The sequence below is a fragment of the Morus notabilis genome, unplaced genomic scaffold (genome assembly GCF_000414095.1).
Source record: "Morus notabilis unplaced genomic scaffold, ASM41409v2 Scaffold985, whole genome shotgun sequence".
Taxonomy (NCBI): domain Eukaryota; kingdom Viridiplantae; phylum Streptophyta; class Magnoliopsida; order Rosales; family Moraceae; genus Morus; species Morus notabilis.
The window spans coordinates 98,671-116,573 of record NW_010356679.1 but is presented as its reverse complement, the minus strand read 5'-3'; the positions used below and the strand labels follow the sequence as shown (position 1 = coordinate 116,573).

The 17,903-nt window shown below is 37.0% G+C and overlaps 1 protein-coding gene and 1 pseudogene across 1 annotated transcript in view; one reads left to right on the top strand and one right to left on the bottom strand.

Annotated features, from left to right (window-relative positions):
* Positions 1-1,284, top strand: part of LOC21399200 — a 2,033-nt pseudogene extending 749 nt beyond the window's left edge.
* A 6,353-nt stretch (positions 1,285-7,637) lies between these two features.
* The window catches only part of LOC21399197 (3beta-hydroxysteroid-dehydrogenase/decarboxylase), an 11,848-nt gene continuing 1,582 nt past the window's right edge, over positions 7,638-17,903 (bottom strand). The window contains exons 3-11 of the mRNA XM_024169024.1: positions 17,655-17,825; positions 17,203-17,319; positions 16,102-16,181; positions 15,676-15,868; positions 11,093-11,210; positions 10,302-10,476; positions 8,987-9,143; positions 7,976-8,042; positions 7,638-7,887 (exon numbers count right to left, since the gene is read on the bottom strand). Coding sequence (XP_024024792.1) covers positions 7,682-7,887; positions 7,976-8,042; positions 8,987-9,143; positions 10,302-10,476; positions 11,093-11,210; positions 15,676-15,868; positions 16,102-16,181; positions 17,203-17,319; positions 17,655-17,825 — 1,284 coding nt within the window. The 3' untranslated portion in view covers positions 7,638-7,681. The remainder of the gene's footprint in view (positions 7,888-7,975; positions 8,043-8,986; positions 9,144-10,301; positions 10,477-11,092; positions 11,211-15,675; positions 15,869-16,101; positions 16,182-17,202; positions 17,320-17,654; positions 17,826-17,903) is intronic.

The following is a 17,903-nucleotide window of genomic DNA, read 5'->3' as shown; positions in this document are numbered from 1 at the left end:
CAGGCCATCTCCGACCTCGTCATCTCCGCTGCCAAAGAGGGACACCCTTACACCTGTTTGGTCTACTCCCTCCTCCTTCCGTGGGCCGCGCTGACAGCAGAGGAGCTCTGTCTGCCGTCCGTCCTCCTATGGATTCAGCCGGCCACGGTTTTCGACATCTATTACTACTACTTCCACGGCTACGGAGACATCATCAGAGAAAACAATACTAAAGACCCTTCAACTGACCATAACTCATCAACGACACTACCGGGGCTTTCGTTGACGTTCACCCGCCGCGATCTTCCGTCGTTTATGGACGCCGCTAATGCTTACTCCTTCGCTATTCCCTTGTTCAAAGAACAGCTTGAAGTACTTGACAAGATTAAAAATCCCAAGATACTAGTAAACACATTTGATCAGTTGGAGCTGGAGGCGTTGAAAGCGATTGAGAAGCTGAGCTTGATCGCAATCGGACCCTTGATTCCGTCGGCTTTCTTGGACGGGAAAGACCCTTCTGATACTTCCTTCGGAGGTGATCTTGTCCATGTTGATCATCAGAACTACATTGAGTGGTTGAACTCCAAACCTAAAGGGTCGATCATTTACCTGTCGTTTGGGAGCATGGTGGAGTTATCAAGGCCTCAAAGGGAGGAGATCGCAAAAGGGTTGTTGGATTGTGGACGTCCCTTCTTGTGGGTCATAAGAGAGAAGGCTAAGAAGAAAGAGAGTGAAAAGAAAAACGAGGAAAGAGAAGAAGAAGAAGAGAAACTAAGTTGTCACGAGGAATTGTCAAAGCTAGGGAAGATAGTGCCATGGTGTCGCCAAGTCGAAGTTTTGTCGAGCGCTTCTTTGGGGTGTTTTGTGACGCATTGCGGGTGGAATTCTACGTTGGAGAGCTTGGTTTGTGGAGTTCCGGTCGTCGCGTTTCCGCATTGGTAATGGAATTAGAGGAATTGAGAAGGAATGCCGTGAGATGGAGGGATTTGGCGAGAGAAGCTGCGAAGGAAGGTGGGTCTTCTGATAAGAATCTCAAGGCTTTTGTGGCTGAGATGATTGGTGAAGGTGATCATGATCATGGTTTCTTGGACTAGAATAGCCAAGCCTTTCACGTGCTATTTAAAAGCTATTTTTGTGTTTTTCTCATTCTTTGCTAGCTAAGCCTTCGCTAGCTGTCTTTGTCTCCGAACTAGCCTAAGTGTGACTTCAAGCAACTAAAAAGCTAAGAGTAATTGTATCCACAAATGGAAAGGCAGTTCTATTCATTATCATGAATGTTGAGCCTATACGCCTTATTTATCCTTACAGGAATTTTATACTCATTAAATACAAAAGTAGGGTTTATTTGCAGGGCTCGTTTAGTTCGCTGATTCGAGTTTATAATTTGAGTTAATATGTGATTTTATGTGAGAACTTTTTACTATAGTAAAAAAGTTAGATGTGACTAATTTTGAGAGTTTTTTACTGTAGTAAACTCAAATTCTAAACTCGAATCAGTGAAATAAACGGGACAGTAATGTCTATGTGAATCCCACCGCAAAGATGTGCTTACGTGGGTAAATCTCTATCGAAAAAAAAAAGAATTTTCTTTATTAGTCATCTTGACATTAGTTTCAGTGGGGCACGTAGTCAAGATAAGGTTTTGAATTAATATTGATACAATATAGGTGAAAACTCTAGACTCTCTAGTACTACTAATTACAATACTTTTCTTTTTTGGGTTAAATACCGACAGTGTAAATAAACTCTAATGTTAAATTATAAAAAACATTAAGACTACAATAAAAGTAAAAAAACTCTTATACTTTATACTAATAAAATAATCATCTTCAATACTCTAGTAGTTAATTATATTTAAAATATTCTTTAAAATACCATATTTCATGCACTAATTGTAATTTATTTCTTAGATACTTAAAAATGTTTCATATCTATTGAATTCTTATTTACCAAGGGAAAGTACGTACACACATTATGAAATTTTTACAAATGTGTGTGTATATATATATATATATATATATAAAGCACGCATAGAGAAAGAAAGCTGAGAGGTGAATAGTAAAATTTAAGTTTGAAAACTAAGAATTTATAGAATATATATAAAAGTGAATATGAAATAACGAAAATTGAGTGCAAAATTGGGGAGGAATAATATATGAAAAATTTACAACAATAGAAGTTACACTAATATTCATAAAAAGTTATTAACACAAACTGAGCCACCTGAGTTTCATGAACCTGAACAAGCAACACATTCTCACAACACACCTGAGTTGCTTCCTACAACAACATCAACCGAACCCACTTCGTCTTCATCTCAAACCGGACAAAATACTACAAATACAACAGCACCAGATCTTCAAACAACCTTTGATCCTCAAATAAGACACTCCACTCGTCCTAAGCAACCTCCGGTATGGCATAAAGTCTACGTGTTGTCATCTCAAGTCAATCATTCTGCCTCAGGCTCAAGTCCTACACTAAGTACTCAGTATCCACTCTCAAATTTTCTCTCATATTCCCGCATTACTCCAAAACATCGTATCTTTCTAGCTAACATTACAGGACACACAGAGCCCAAGACTTATGCTCAAGCTATTCTTGATCCACATTGGCAAGAGGCCATGAATACAGAATTAAGGGCATTGCAGCAAAACAACACATGGACCCTAGTTCCTCCTCCTAATGGTCAGAAACCAATAGGATGTAAATGGATTTACAAAATCAAGTATAAATCCGACGGGACCATTGAACGCTACAAAGCTTGTCTCGTTGCCAGAGGATATAATCAAGTTGAGGGCATTGATTATCGAGAAACCTTTTCTCCGACAGCAAAACTAACTACGCTTCGCTGCATTCTCACTATTGCCGCAGCCAAGAACTGGTTTACACACCAATTAGATGTCCAAAATGCTTTCCTTCATGGGGGCTTATATGAAACAGTATATATGGAACCTCCACCAGATCTACGACGATAGGGGGAGAATGTTGTGTGTCGTCTTAACAAGTCACTCTATGGGCTCAAGCAGCCATCAAGAAACTGGTTTTCTACTTTCTCAAACACCATCCAGAAGGCAGGTTATCAACAATCAAAAGCTGATTATTCACTTTTCACAAAGGCTCGAGGTACCTCATTTACTGCAGTTCTCATCTATGTTGATGACATCCTTTTAACAGGCAATGACCTTCAAGAAATTGATCAGCTCAAAGCGTTTCTTCTCAAGCGCTTTCGTATCAAAGATCTGGGAGACTTAAAATATTTTTTGGGAATTGAATTTTCACGTTCCAAGAGAGGTATCTTTATGTCTCAGAGAAAATATGCCCTAGATATTTTACAAGATTCCGGACTCATGGGTGCTCGCCCAGACAAATTCCCAATGGAACAAAATTTAAAACTTACCCCCACAGATGGAGCACTGCTAAATGATCCTACCAAATATAGAAGATTCATTGGAAGACTAATTTATCTCACTGTCACGAGACCGGATATAGTATATTCAGTTCGAGTACTGAGCCAATTCATGCAAGAACCTCGAAAGCCTCATTGGGATGCAGCAATACAAATTCTCAAGTATGTGAAAGGCACTCCTAGACAGGGTCTATTACTATCCTCCACCAACAATCTCACTTTAAAGGCCTTTTGCGATTCGGATTGGGGAGGTTGTCGTGCCACAAGACGATCGGTTACAGGATATTGCATCTTCCTTGGGAATTCACTTATTTCATGGAAATCTAAGAAACAGACCAATGTTTCTAGATTATCTGTAGAAGCCGAATACCGAGCTATGGCAAACACATGTTTAGAGCTGACTTGGTTGTGCTACATCTTGCAAGATTTAAGGGTTCCACAAATGGCTCCTATACCGCTATTTTGTGACAATCAAGCTTCTTTACATATTACAGCTAATCCAGTCTTCCATAAACGTACAAAACACATTGAAATAAATTGTCACATAGTGCGGGAAAAGTTACGAGCGGGGACTTCATGATATTCACTCTCCAACTTGAGGGGGAGTATTAAGAAATATCCTTGTAATAAATGTAATTAATTTAGTTGGTTGACTTACCTTAGTTAGCATAGATCAAATCCCACTATAGGTGGATCACGGATTATCAACCTTAGGAAATGATTTGATTGATTCTTATATATGTGTATATATTGTGTACATTGTTCACAGAGAATATAACAGAGTTCATATTCCACCAAAACTCTTCTACTTTTCTCTCCAAACGTATCATTCTTTATAAAAGTGAGTCGGGGTACTTGAGAGGTAATACTATGAAATTCAATAGATATGTAGGCTATTTTGAAATCTTTATAAAGAGAGTGGGGAACGAGACTCCTTCATTAGTGTTTGAGATCTGAATTCGAGAGCTACGAGATTACACAGGTCCCACGGGAATCGAACGCTCATGATGACGCATTGCCAAACCTCGGATCTTCAACCAATTAGAATTCTGACCGTCGAAATGTGTCGCAGGACCATCAGCTAGCAATGGTGATTACAGCTCGATATCTAACTGTTGAAGGAGAGCTGGAAGAGTTGCGCAAGTCGCGTGACTCACTGAAGGAGCTACTGATCAAGGTGAAAGACAAGGCGAGGACCCGTGACGAAGAGATGCTGGATCTCCGTGCTCAACTCGAGTCTTCTGATGAGAAGGTCGCTGCTAAGGACTTACAGATCAGAGAGTTGTCAGATTTGGTTGATGAATGGTACACGAACGGTTGGGCGAGTCAATGTCCATCACAGCTGTCAAAGGGTCAGATTGCTCGCCCAATGTCCATCACAGCTGTCGAAGTGTTAGATTGCTTGGAGATGCATGGCCTTTCTAGGAATCCCCCTGGGATTGTTCTTTGCAAGGCTAAAATGTCGTTCTAATTTGAATTGAGATATGATATTTTCTGATAACTTTTAACTGTAGCTGAAAAAGTTAAATGTAATATTTTTTGAGAATTTTTAACTGTAGAAACCTAGAACTGAAAACTCTAATCAGTGAAATGAACTAGACCTACAAAACTTCCACGTCGTTCATGTGTTGGTGTTCGGAAAAATCTTGAGTGTTCTTGCTAATCTCGTTTTGTTTCAGGTGTGCCTACACATACACATCTTCATAGATTTAAGGAATTGATAAGGAAGATTCGGGTTTTCTAAACTAGCATTGGAGCAAAGAACGTTCGAGGTTAAAAAACACAAGTTATCATCCTAATCGGTTGCTAGGTATAATATATAATCTGGTTCTTAGTAAATAAATTAACGTGATTAATTTATTCGTGCATAATTAATATAATTTATAGAGTGTCTCAAAAGTTTTGTGAAAATTTTTGTTATACACGATCCTCTACTCACACCCTTCCGCATCTGAAATCGTTTCGGAAACCAACACACACGATTTGAGATTATGTTTTGAAGCTAAAAACATTAACAATAAGAATTCGTGACCTTATTTTATGTAGATTTCCATATGTGATGAGTTTACTTTGCATAAGATTTCCAAATTGATGCAATGATCTTATTGGATCGTAATAAGGATGATCACTTCATTGAGATGCTAGTGTGTTAGAATTCATTGAACCAAAGTCATAACATAATTATAGTTCTTATGTAATTTAATGGATTAAACTTAATACTGAATGATTAGTGGACTTATTGCAAAAGGGTGTCGACTCAGATTAATTTATAATTGATCAATAGCTTGATAAATTAGAGAGAACAAAATTATAGATGCCTAAGGATACTATTGCACAGACATAGAATCCACGTCTTATTTAAGAAGAGTAAAATCAACAACCACATACTGAGTATATGCCCGTTTAGTTCGTGCATTTAAACCAGTGATTTTTTATTTTGCCGTTTAAAATTCAAATTTTTTGTAAAAAAAAAAAAAAAACATTATAACAGAGTTAAAATTATGAGTTTAAACGCCGCAAACAAACGAGCTCGTAATGTTTTCCATTGAAAACAGTCGACGCAACATTGTGCAATAACAAGCAAAAATGGTAAACTGTGAACAGTAGGTTATTTTTGTGTAATCACACAATGCCATTAAAATTTTCAGACAATCGAAAATCTCACCTCAGTGAAGCATGCATTTTCAATGAAGTGGGTGAGCAATGGACATAGAAGCTCTGGAACTAAACAGTATTGAATTTGAAGGTAAGAAAAGGTAAGAAATCCATCTCTCCTTGGGGATGTGGCCAAACTCTATGTGATACAGGCCTAACTATGCAAGCTCATAAGGTATTAGTTTGTATTTATAAAAAAACAATTTAAAAAAAAAAAAAAAAAGTGAAAGTGAAATGGGCTGAAAATGAAGTGTTTGTGACAGCTACTTCCAATGTTTTACTGCAGCAGTCCTTTTATCTTGGCCAAGGATTCGAAAGTTACAAAGAAATGATACCACAGAATGAGGAAGATTCCTACCCAATGATCCTGCTAATTCCTTTACACTGACGCATAGAAACTTCGCTAGTCCATCCACTTCCAATTCATATTGCTCATAAACAAAGAATGCAGTGAATGCAAACACCAGAGCTGCGATTCGTTCCAATTTTCCGACATAATGTAAGAAAATAGAAATCAATTAATGGAATCTGGGTGCAATAAAATAGGAGTTCCTTACCTATACCAACAGCCATTGTCAGGAACTGTGACAAAATCAACTTCAGAAAATATATAAAAGTTGCAACCTGCAGTGATTTTGGAATATTTAGTTCTCCTGTTCATGCTTTTACAGTAACTGTCAAGAGTGGAAAGTAAAGCAAACTCTACACCCAAATTTATCTCAAAACATAACAATAAGAAATATTTCATATTTTCAGAGTAGTTAGAGAGACAACAATTAGACTTAAGGCTCAATTCTCTTTCTTGAATCATAAACTTTACATTAGTTAAACAGAAAATTAGGCTCAAATCACACACTTTATTATACCGGTCCTTCTAATTCTTATATAGACTTATGTAAAAGAGTTCGAGATATATAAATAGGAAAGACGTCTCAAATTCCACACATGGGTTATTGGGCATGCCAGGAGCACGAGGGGAACTCATACTTTCTGTCAGAGTTGGTGAAAGGGAAAACATCTTAGCCATTCTTCAATCTTTTTCAATCATAGCAACAAACAATATCTATACATCCAAACTCAAATTCCCATCAGCTGATGGGATGTACACTTTCTCATCCCGCTTCAGTATTGTATAACTCTCATGATGAGGTATTTCCTAACTCTCATAATGAATCTCAATTGCCGTAAGGCAGCAGTATGATCTCCAGCGTGCGCAATGTACGCATGTCATAGATTGAGGGTCAAAAAAATACAACTTTTGCTAATGCATGGAGGGACAGTTTTTGGGGCACCATGTCCAGAAGGTCGACAATTTCCCCAAAAAATTATCAATCAGGGAAAAGCTTAGCCATTTTTATTGATCACAAAACTTTTTGCATGATAAAAGAGAAATAAAAGCACAAGACACTGGCACTGCACACAATCAGGAAATTTAGGCCAAGCATCCACTTGCGTACTACTTTTCTAAGGCCATGTGCTAATAGCACTTGTTATAACGCAGGTTACATGAAATAAGAAATAAGGGAAAAATAATCATGCACTAAAACAGAAAAATATATATGAAGTTTAAAAAAACAATTAAAAAAAAAAAAAAAAAAGTGAAAGTGAAATGGGCTGAAAATGAAGTGTTTGTGACAGCTACTTCCAATGTTTTACTGCAGCAGTCCTTTTATCTTGGCCAAGGATTCCAAAGTTACAAAGAAATGATACCACAGAATGAGGAAGATTCCTACCCAATGATCCCGCTAATTCCTTTACACTGACGCGTAGAAACTTCGCTAGTCCATCCACTTCCAATTCATATTGCTCATAAACAAAGAATGCAGTGAATGCAAACACCAGAGCTGCGATTCGTTCCAATTTTCCGACATAATGTAAGAAAATAGAAATCAATTAATGGAATCTGGGTGCAATAAAATAGGAGTTCCTTACCTATACCAACAGCCATTGTCAGGAACTGTGACAAAATCAACTTCAGAAAATATATAAAAGTTGCAACCTGCAGTGATTTTGGAATATTTAGTTCTCCTGTTCATGCTTTTACAGTAACTGTCAAGAGTGGAAAGTAAAGCAAACTCTACACCCAAATTTATCTCAAAACATAACAATAAGAAATATTTCATATTTTCAGAGTAGCTGAGAGACAACAATTAGACTTTAAGACTCAATTATCTTTCTTGAATCATAAACTTTACAGTAGTTAAACAGAAAATTAGGCACAAAGTCCTTCTAATTCTTATATAGACTTATGTAAAAGAGTTCGAGATATGTAAATAGGAAAGACGTCTCAAATTCCACACATGGGTTATTGGGCATGCCAGGAGCACGAGGGGAACTCATACTTTCTGTCAGAGTTGGTGAAAGGGAAAACATCTTAGCCATTCTTCAATCTTTTTCAATCATAGCAACAAACAAATAGCTATACATCCAAACTCAAATTCCCATCAGCTGATGGGATGTACACTTTCTCATCCCGCTTCAGTAATGTATAACTTTCATGATGAGGTATTTCCTAACTCTCATAATGAATCTCAATTGCCGTAAGGCAGCAGTATGATCTCCAGTGTGCGCAATGTACGCGTGTCATAGATTGAGGGTCAAAAAAATACAACTTTTGCTAATGCATGGAGGGACAATTTTTGGGGCACCATGTCCAGAAGGTCGACAATTTCCCCAAAAAATTATCAATCAGGGAAAAGCTTAGCCATTTTTATTGATCACAAAACTTTTTGCATGATAAAAGAGAAATAAAAGCACAAGACACTGGCACTGCACACAATCAGGAAATTTAGGCCAAGCATCCACTTGCGTACTACTTGTTATAACGCAGGTTACATGAAATAAGAAATAAGGGAAAAATAATCATGCACTAAAACAGAAAAAAAAAAAAAATATATATATATATATGTGTTATATTAAAATATATATTACCATGGTCCCTACCTTAAAGAAAATTTTCCAATATTGTCCTTTTGCCAAAGGAGTTATGCAATGAAACCCTTTGTTCCACAAATGAGCAATTGCAGTAATTGGATCTTTTACTAGAACTTCAGGAATCTCAAACCAAGTTGAAGGTATCCTTGTAACATTAAAACCAAATCTGTTACAATAGCATGATAGTCAGGAGATAATATACAAGAAAATATTGAAAGAATTGAGTTCGTCGAACATTATAAAACTCTTATCAATAAGAAACCAAAATGCACATATTCTATGAATATCAAGAAAGGAATGAAAGACAGTATCCTTGTGAATAAATGGCCAAGACAAAATTGAACACCTTTTCCCCAAAGCGCACACATAAAATCAGAAAGGTTAATCTCACAAATGGTCCCTGAGGTTTATCCTCAATTCCATTTTGGTCATTGACTTTTAAAACGTCCCACAATTGGTCCCTGAGGTTTTACTTTGTTTTAGTTTCAGTCATTCCATCATCTAGGTGTTAAATTTTTCACAGAATCTATGGAAATTAGGAACCAAAATTGAAAATATTTAAAGTTTAGGGACTAAAATAATACAAAAATTGAAACTTGATTTCCATAAATACTCTAAATTTTAGATGTTTCCAATTTTGCTCCCTAATTTACACAGAATCTGTCAAATGTTTAACACCTAGCTGACAGAGGGATTGAAACTGTAACAGACTAAAACCTCATGGACTAATTGTGGGACTTTTTAAAAGTCAGGGCCCAAAGTGGGATTGAGGGAAAACCTCAGGGATCATTAGTAGGATTAACCTGAATCAGAACAAAAGTATTTAGCAGTAAAGACCATAAGCTCAGAGCACTAGTGCATGTAAATGGCCAAGAGAGAAGTTGAACACCTTTTTCGGGAAAGTACTTGATGAACAAGATGTTCTAGAAGTATAACATAGAATATACTCATAACCAAGTTCAGAAATCCCAAAGAAACAAAGAATAGGTGTTGCATTATTCTTTTATCTCCACATTACACGGACGAAACTGAAAAGACAATGATGAGTTTGTTGCAACCATGTAAGATGTCTATGCACAGAACTCAGGTTAGAGATCAGAAGTGCGACATTCCGTTAATAAATCCTAAAAGCTTGAAAAAAAAAAAAAAACACACACACACACACAAATATGGGAAAAAATGAGCAATAAAAGTTGGTAACTGGATCTTTCATGATATTACAGATGTAATTATGTTTCCGGACCAAACTAAGTAACATAAAATTTCATGACTTCCAAAAACATCAAAAGTAACAATTCTTTATTGGCAAGAAATCAATACTTACATGTTTGGTGGCAGAGCACCATATCCAAAGAGAATAAACAAAAGTAGCAGCAAAAGCTTGGCCGCAGATGAGACAAATGTTCTTCCAGAAAGGAAAAGCCAGTTAAACAACATAACAAGAGAAAGGAAGCATAAAAATGATTTCTTCTCATTACGCCACAGCAAAACATCTGCAACTGTAACCACATAGGTCAAAGTCATTCTAAAAGCACAACTATGATTACATTATAATCCAATCTATCAAATGTATTTGAATTTTGATGCCTCGGTAGAAACATTGAACCTACATTGAATGGCTTGAAAACACTTGCACAACTCTAATCTTTTAGTGCTGCTGGATGCATTTTGCACAGTATGTTACAATCCTCAGTCTAAGGAAAGGCTAGGAATAAATTACAAAAAGCCCTTTTAATAGTACCTCAATTAATCAAATTTAAACTCACAGGGGCACCGGGAACTTCTTGTGGTGTCCAAACTGAACCCGATACATTGGCCAAGTCTTTTGAAACAAGAAGAAGATGACTTACCATTTGGTTAAATGTCAACTACTTAATCAAAATCCAAGGAAAGAATTAACCTAATCTAAACAGTCAGGGGTCCACCAGGCAAGAGTTATAGTCCAAAATGAACTACATAACTTAAACGTTTTCACCTGAGAATGCTTTTATAGGGTGCAACTATAAAAACAAATAAGAAAAGCTGTGTAAATGTTACATAAATTCAAGGGGGGGGAAAGGAAGCTTGAATAGAAGAACGATAAGAAGTACCACAGAAACGTTTCCCAATTCCTACCTTTACCACCGCCTAGAAGCTTCTCCACTTTTGATGGTTCATCACGATCACAGTATCTTGAGAAAGACATATCATTTGCTAAATGAGATAATGATCTGATGGTTCGGGATACACCTTCCTGCATTTTCAGAAATCATCACAGATAGAATCTTAACCTTAGAATGTATTAAATAAATATAACATGTGTAGATATCGAACACTATTTTTGTGCATCTTGGCCATGTAGTTCAGGAAGCAGCTTTGCATTAATTTATGATACATGCATGAGCAATAGTTTAGCACTTAAACACAACATGTAAAGTAATATATTAGCTCCACTTGATATATTTTAACCGTACATAACCGAAGTCCTACGATAGCTATCAAAAATGAAAAGAAGTCATTAGAGACATATTGGTATAAATTAAATAAATAAAAGGATTAATTTCAATTTTGGCCCTTGAGGAATACTCGTTATCTCACATTGCCCCCTAAACTTTTTAATGTCACACTAATGGCACTCGAGCTTTACAAACGTTACACTTTCAGCCCTCCGTGACAAAACTGTTAAAAAAATTGATGAAATGAGCATGTGAGGCGCACATGATGCTTGTAAAGAGGGTAATTTGGTAAATTAATTGAAGACAAATTTCAATTTTGAGTCCTAAAAAATACTCGGTGTCTCACTTTACCCTCTGAACTTTTAAACGTCCACATTAATGGCCCCCGACCTTTACAAATGTTACAAATGTCGTCCTATAATTGAATGTTTAACGTCAAATTTCTTCTCCTCATAAATTTTATAAAACTTATATGATGTCAACAATTATTTCACCCTAGCTTAGTTATTTTAAACAGAGTCGCGTGGGACTTTTGCATAGTTTTATCTACTAATTTTGTATGGCCAATGTAATTTATTCTAGGTGAGGAAACTATGAAATGTTAACATTAAACATTCGAATATGGAATTAAAAGTGCAATATTTGTGAAGCATGGGGACCATTAATGTGACATTAGAAAGTTTAGGGGTCAGAGTGAGACACCGAGTATTCCTCAGGGGGTAAAATTAAAATTAATCATAAATAAAAAGGAATACACACAGAGATATAATTGGGAAAAAATATTAGACAAACTTGCAAGCATATAACTAACAGTCAAAAAATTTCTACCGTCAAATAAGATTATTTAAAACTGCCCTAAGTTTCAGGTGAGTTTTTTTTTTCTTTCTTTTTTAGATTTCCTGTTAACTCCACCTATACGGTGATTCGCATAGCCGTTCCTAAGCCCGGGTAAAGGAGAAAGGTTGCGGTAGGTTGACAGTCAGTGTAAAAATGTCACTCTACATGGATTTCTCATTTACAGACTCTGTTGGGGCGTTCCTTACGTGCTAGGCGCTATGCCGGACCACGGGTATAGTGTTAAATAGGCAAGGGGGGTCCTCGCACATTCATGGACGTGTGCGGGGGAAGAAGCTAGCCCATGCGCCATGTTTGGCCCCGGATATGGTGAAAAATATACAAGGAGGGTCATTGCACATTCATGGACGTGTGCAGGGGGCAATGCTAGCCCATGATAGGAAAATTCATCTAGGCAGTTGGAATGTAGGTTCTTTAACCAGTAAATCTATAGAGTTAGTAGATGTTATGCTGAGAAGAAGAATTAACATCTTATGCTTACAGGAAACCAAGTGGACAGGAGAGAAGGCAAAAGAGATTAGAAACCTAGGACATCAATTATGGTACACAGGTTGGGAAAGGAATCGTAATGGAGTTGGCATTCTAGTGGACAAAACTTTGAAGGATGAAGTGGTTGAGATTAAGCGATTAGGTGATAGAATTATTATGATCAAATTAGTGTTAGGGGAGAAGTTCATTTATGTAATTAGTGCTTATGCTCCACAAGTAGGATTGGATGAGTAAACTAAAACCAAGTTCTGGGAAGACATGGATGACTTAGTGCGTAGTATAGGTAATGGGGGTAGCATTTTTATTGGAGGAGATTTGAATAGACATGTTGGTAAGGATAGAGAAAACTTCGAGAGGATTCACGGTGGTTTTGGTTTTGGGGCTCGGAACGAAGAAGGTAAATCTATTTTGGAATTTGCATTGAAACACGACTTTGTTATAACCAACACATTCTTTAAGAAAAGAGATTCACATTTAATCACTTTTAAGAATGGGAGGAACTCGAGCCAGATATATTATTTTCTCACAAAGTACAGAGATTGTTCTCTCTGTAAGGATTGTAAAGTAATTTCCGGAGAAGCGTTAGCCACCCAACATAGGTTAGTAACTCTAGATGTGAGCATTAGGCTTTACCATAGGACTAAGATAAATCACCTCCCACGAACTCGTTGGTGGCATTTAAAGGGAATAAAGAAATTGGCTTTTAAGGAGAAGTTGTTAAAGGAGGCTGCTTGGTCATGCGAAGGTGATGCAAATACAATGTGGGACACCGTCACGAGTTGCATTCAGAAAGTGACAAAGGGGGACTAGGAGTATCTAGAGGTAAATATCCTCCGGGAAAGGAAACCTGGTGGTGGAGTGAGGAAGTTTAAAATGCTACTAGGACCAAGAAGGATTTATATAGAGAGCTACCAAAGTGTAGGATGATGAGACTTTTATTAAGTACAAATAAGCGAAGAGGGAAGCTAAGAGAGTAGTTAATAAGGCTCGTGCTACTTATTTGGATGAGGTGTATAGGAAACTTGGGACTAGAGAAGGAGAGAAGGATATCTATAAACTAGCTCGGATAAGAGAAATGAAGTGTCGGGACTTAAATCAAGTGAGATGTGTTAAGAATGATACGGATCAAGTTCTGACGAAGGATGAAGATATTAGGCAGAGGTGGAAGAGTTACTTTGAGAAACTTTATAATGAAAATCATGCAATGGGGTTTGGCAATCTTAGGTACCAAGGCGAACCAAATGTGATGTATACAAGAGACATTAGAGTTTCAAAAATTAAAACTGCATTACGAGATATGAAAAAGGGGAAGGCATGTGAGCCAGATGGTATCCCAATAGAGGTTTGGAATGTGTTAAGAGAGGTTGGAATTAAGTGGCTCACTAAGTTTTTTAACGAGATACTAAAGAAGAAGCATATGCCCGATGCTTGGAGAAAAAATATTCTCGTTCTTCAAGAATAAAGGAGATGCGCTAAATTGTAACAACTATAGAGGCATAAATCTGATAAGTCACACTATGATGCTTTGAGAGAGAGTTATTAAAAAGAGATTAAGGGCCACAACTACCATCTCAGGTAACCAATTTAGGTTCATGCCCAGTAGATCAACCATGAAGGCTATTTTTCTTCTTAGGATGCTAATTAAAAGGTATAGAATAGCTAAGAAAGATTTGCATATGGTCTTCATAGATTTAAAAAAGGCATATGATAGGGTACCGAGAGAAGTGTTATGGTGGGTACTAGAGAAGAGAAGAGTGCATATGAGGTATATCAAGGTAATAAAATATATGTACAATGGAGCTGTCGCAAGTGTGAGAACTACTGGAGGCTACACGGAAGAGTTTCCCATTCGGATTGGCCTTCATCAAGTTCCGCTCTTAGTCCTTATCTTTTCACTATCGTGATGGACGAGCTGACAAGAGAAATTCAAGATGGGATTCCCTAGTGTATGCTTTTTGCAGACGATATAGTTTTAGTTGATGAACATCGGGAGGGCATTAACCGTAAGTTAGAACTATAGAGACAAACCCTTGAGATGAAGGGATTTAAGTTAAGTAGAACGAAGACTGAGTACATGCAATGTAGGTTTAGTAATTTGAGATATCAGAGTGATGAAATTTCTTTAGATGGTGTGATGATTATGGCTTCTAAGAAATTTAGGTACCTTGGGTCCATAGTGCAGTGTGAAGGGGATATAGATGAGGATATTAGACATAGGATTAAGACGGGGTGGGTTAAGTGGAAGAATGCCACGGGAGTTTTATGTGATGATAAGATGCCTATTAAGTTGAAAAGAAAATTCTATAGGACATCAATTCGCCCAGCTATGTTAAATGGTAGTGAATGTTAGGCCATTAAGAGACAACAAATATACAAGATGAGTGTGGCGGAGATGCGTATGTTAAGATAGATGAGTGACCATATGAGGATGGATCGCATACGGAATGAAGTTATTCGTAGTAAAGTAGGTGTAGCACTAATAGAAGATAAGGTGCGGGAAAACAGTCTAAGGTGGTACGGGCATGTACAACGTAGATCGTTTGATGCACGTGATCGTGCTTGGGAGAACATCCAAATACCTAGTACTAGGAGAGCGAGGGGTAGACCAAGAATTACTTGGGCCGACGTAGTTAGGTACGACTTTTAAGATCTAGGACTTCAGGAACGAGAAATCCATATAGCCGACCCCAATTAATTTGGGATTAAAGCTTGTATTTGTTGTTGTTGTTGTTTAGATTTCCTGTTGCTATTGTCTTAAAAACCTGTAGGCTAGAAGGCAAAATAATTATTTGATGACAAACATAGCAATATTGGAGATAAACCTCATTCAATCACTAAAAAATAGGAATTAATCAGAGAGAAATTACAAATGACACTATTAGCGGTATTAAAGACCGAAAATACATGAACTGAACCTACTTCAAGGGAGGTCTCTGGTAAGTATCCGAGATGCTTTTGAGCTGCAGAACAGTTGAAAGTTCTAGAGCATAAGGCTAGTTGGATATAGTGAAATGCAGAATGGCTGCATTTCAAGAAGCCCCACTTTCTCTGCGTCCATTTGATGGACAAGACAATAAGGGAAACCATCGTTGCAGGAAGTTTAATTAATGGTCTGCAGCCAAAACAAATTAGAAAATGGAACCTTACAGTATAAGCATTAGTAATCACAACAAGATGTTTTAATTTTTAACACTGAATTACACAATTAGGTAGCCTTCATAGAACTAAAGTGTTCAAATGAATAATGTCATCATCCAAATTAGTTTGCAACTCGGTGCCGATAGTGCAACACATTATCAACTAACCGATAAACAGTCTGTCACAGAAAAATACAGGAATGCTTACCGTTTATATCCTAAGCCTTCAAAAATAAGCGATAAGAAGTTCCAGAACTTCATAGGATGAAGGTCAGAGATGAAAAATGCCTACAAGTTGAAATCATGGGAATAGTTACATTCAGACCCATTGACAAAATAATAAAGTAATAAAGGGTAAAATTCACTTATCCCCCTAGACTTCTCATGTTTTGTCACTTAAGCCCCTGGACTAGAAAACTTAACACTTAACCATTTCAACCTCAAATTTGTTGCTATTTTACCGACAATTCAAACAGGTTTCCAAATTTGTAAATGTAAGTGGCGCCATGTGTAACAGCATCACATGGCTGCTTTTAGGAGCAAGAGTGAAAAAGTAAGAAAAGTATTGGTTGATCATTCAAACCCCCTTTGCTGGCAAGATTTTCCAGAGTAGAGCTCTTTTCCATCAAACTGCAACTTGTCTTCCTACTTGTACCATCAAAATGGCGGCCCAAGCTGGTCTCCTAGAGACATATATTGGTCCTTTCCTTGTAGCTAATAAGCCATTTTGCAACCAATTTACTGTACAAAATAAGATGGTTATTTGTCCTGCACAATGGTTTTGGACATGTGAAGTTCCAAGGCATGTGTTTAAACTATTAAATATCTTCAAGAAGAAAAGGGCATTGCTTAAGCGAGCTAAGCATGTTTGGGTGCAACGGTTCTATTATAAAGCCACTGGTCAATGGAATCAGCAAGCTAAGCAACTAAGGCGTAGAGGCGAGCTGCTCATCATGTTCTAGTCCCTTATTGTTGTTAATAGTAAAAACTTCAAAGCCCTTTACAGAGCAAGTGAAAATGGAGAAAGACTGTTATAGTCAACCCAAACATTTTGTTTTTTTTTTTTTTTCCCTCTTTTCCCATAAAAGTAGTCACGGGCTTAGCATGAGGAACTTCTGTTTCTAAAATTGGACGGCTGTTTGAATTGTAAGTAAATTGACAACAAATTTACAGCAGAGATGTTTACGTGTTAACTTTTCTAGTCTGGGGGGTTAAGTGAAAAAACATGTTAAATCTAGGGTGTAAAGTAGGCTCATAACCCAAAAATACAAACGCGTTAACTATCTATTCACACTCAACTGCAGAGTACCTTTCCAGCAACTGAGGCCATCCGAAAATCTAGAGCTTCCTCTGCACAAATGTGGGCATGAGATACATTCTCAACATAGGCAAAGTCTGACATGTTTTCACCACTCCCTATAATAAACTGAAATGAGAATCTCTGTTACTTTAGAAAAAGAAAAATATTTTTTTTTCTTTTTCAAGAGCGCATAAATCAAGTAATTGAATACGGAACATCTGGACATAGAGAAAAGAATGGCAAACAATATAACGAATAAGAAAACCATCTATAACATATTCAGGAATTCTCCATTTAGGTTGCTAATCAAATGGAAATCAAGGAAAATTTAAACAAAAAGGTAGAGAGTGTATATTAAATGATAAAATGTTGAAAAGGAAAATTATTACATGTAGTATTTAATTATATCCAAATAGTCATCAAATTGTATAGAGAATGGAAGGGAAAAGTTCTTTTCAAACCTTTGTCAAACCGGATCTTGCCAAGTTCACAAAAAACGGCACAAATTTTAAGTCCCCAGGTCCAAATACATTGCAAGGACGAATTGCACATGTTAAAAGGCCATCAATATCATTTGCGAACAGAATAAGTGCTTCTGCTTGAGCCTTAAGATCATTCAAAATGCTCTGAAACTGCATGAAGTAGAATATAGACATATCAACGTGAAATCTTAGCAAACATTAATTGTACATTACACACACACACACACA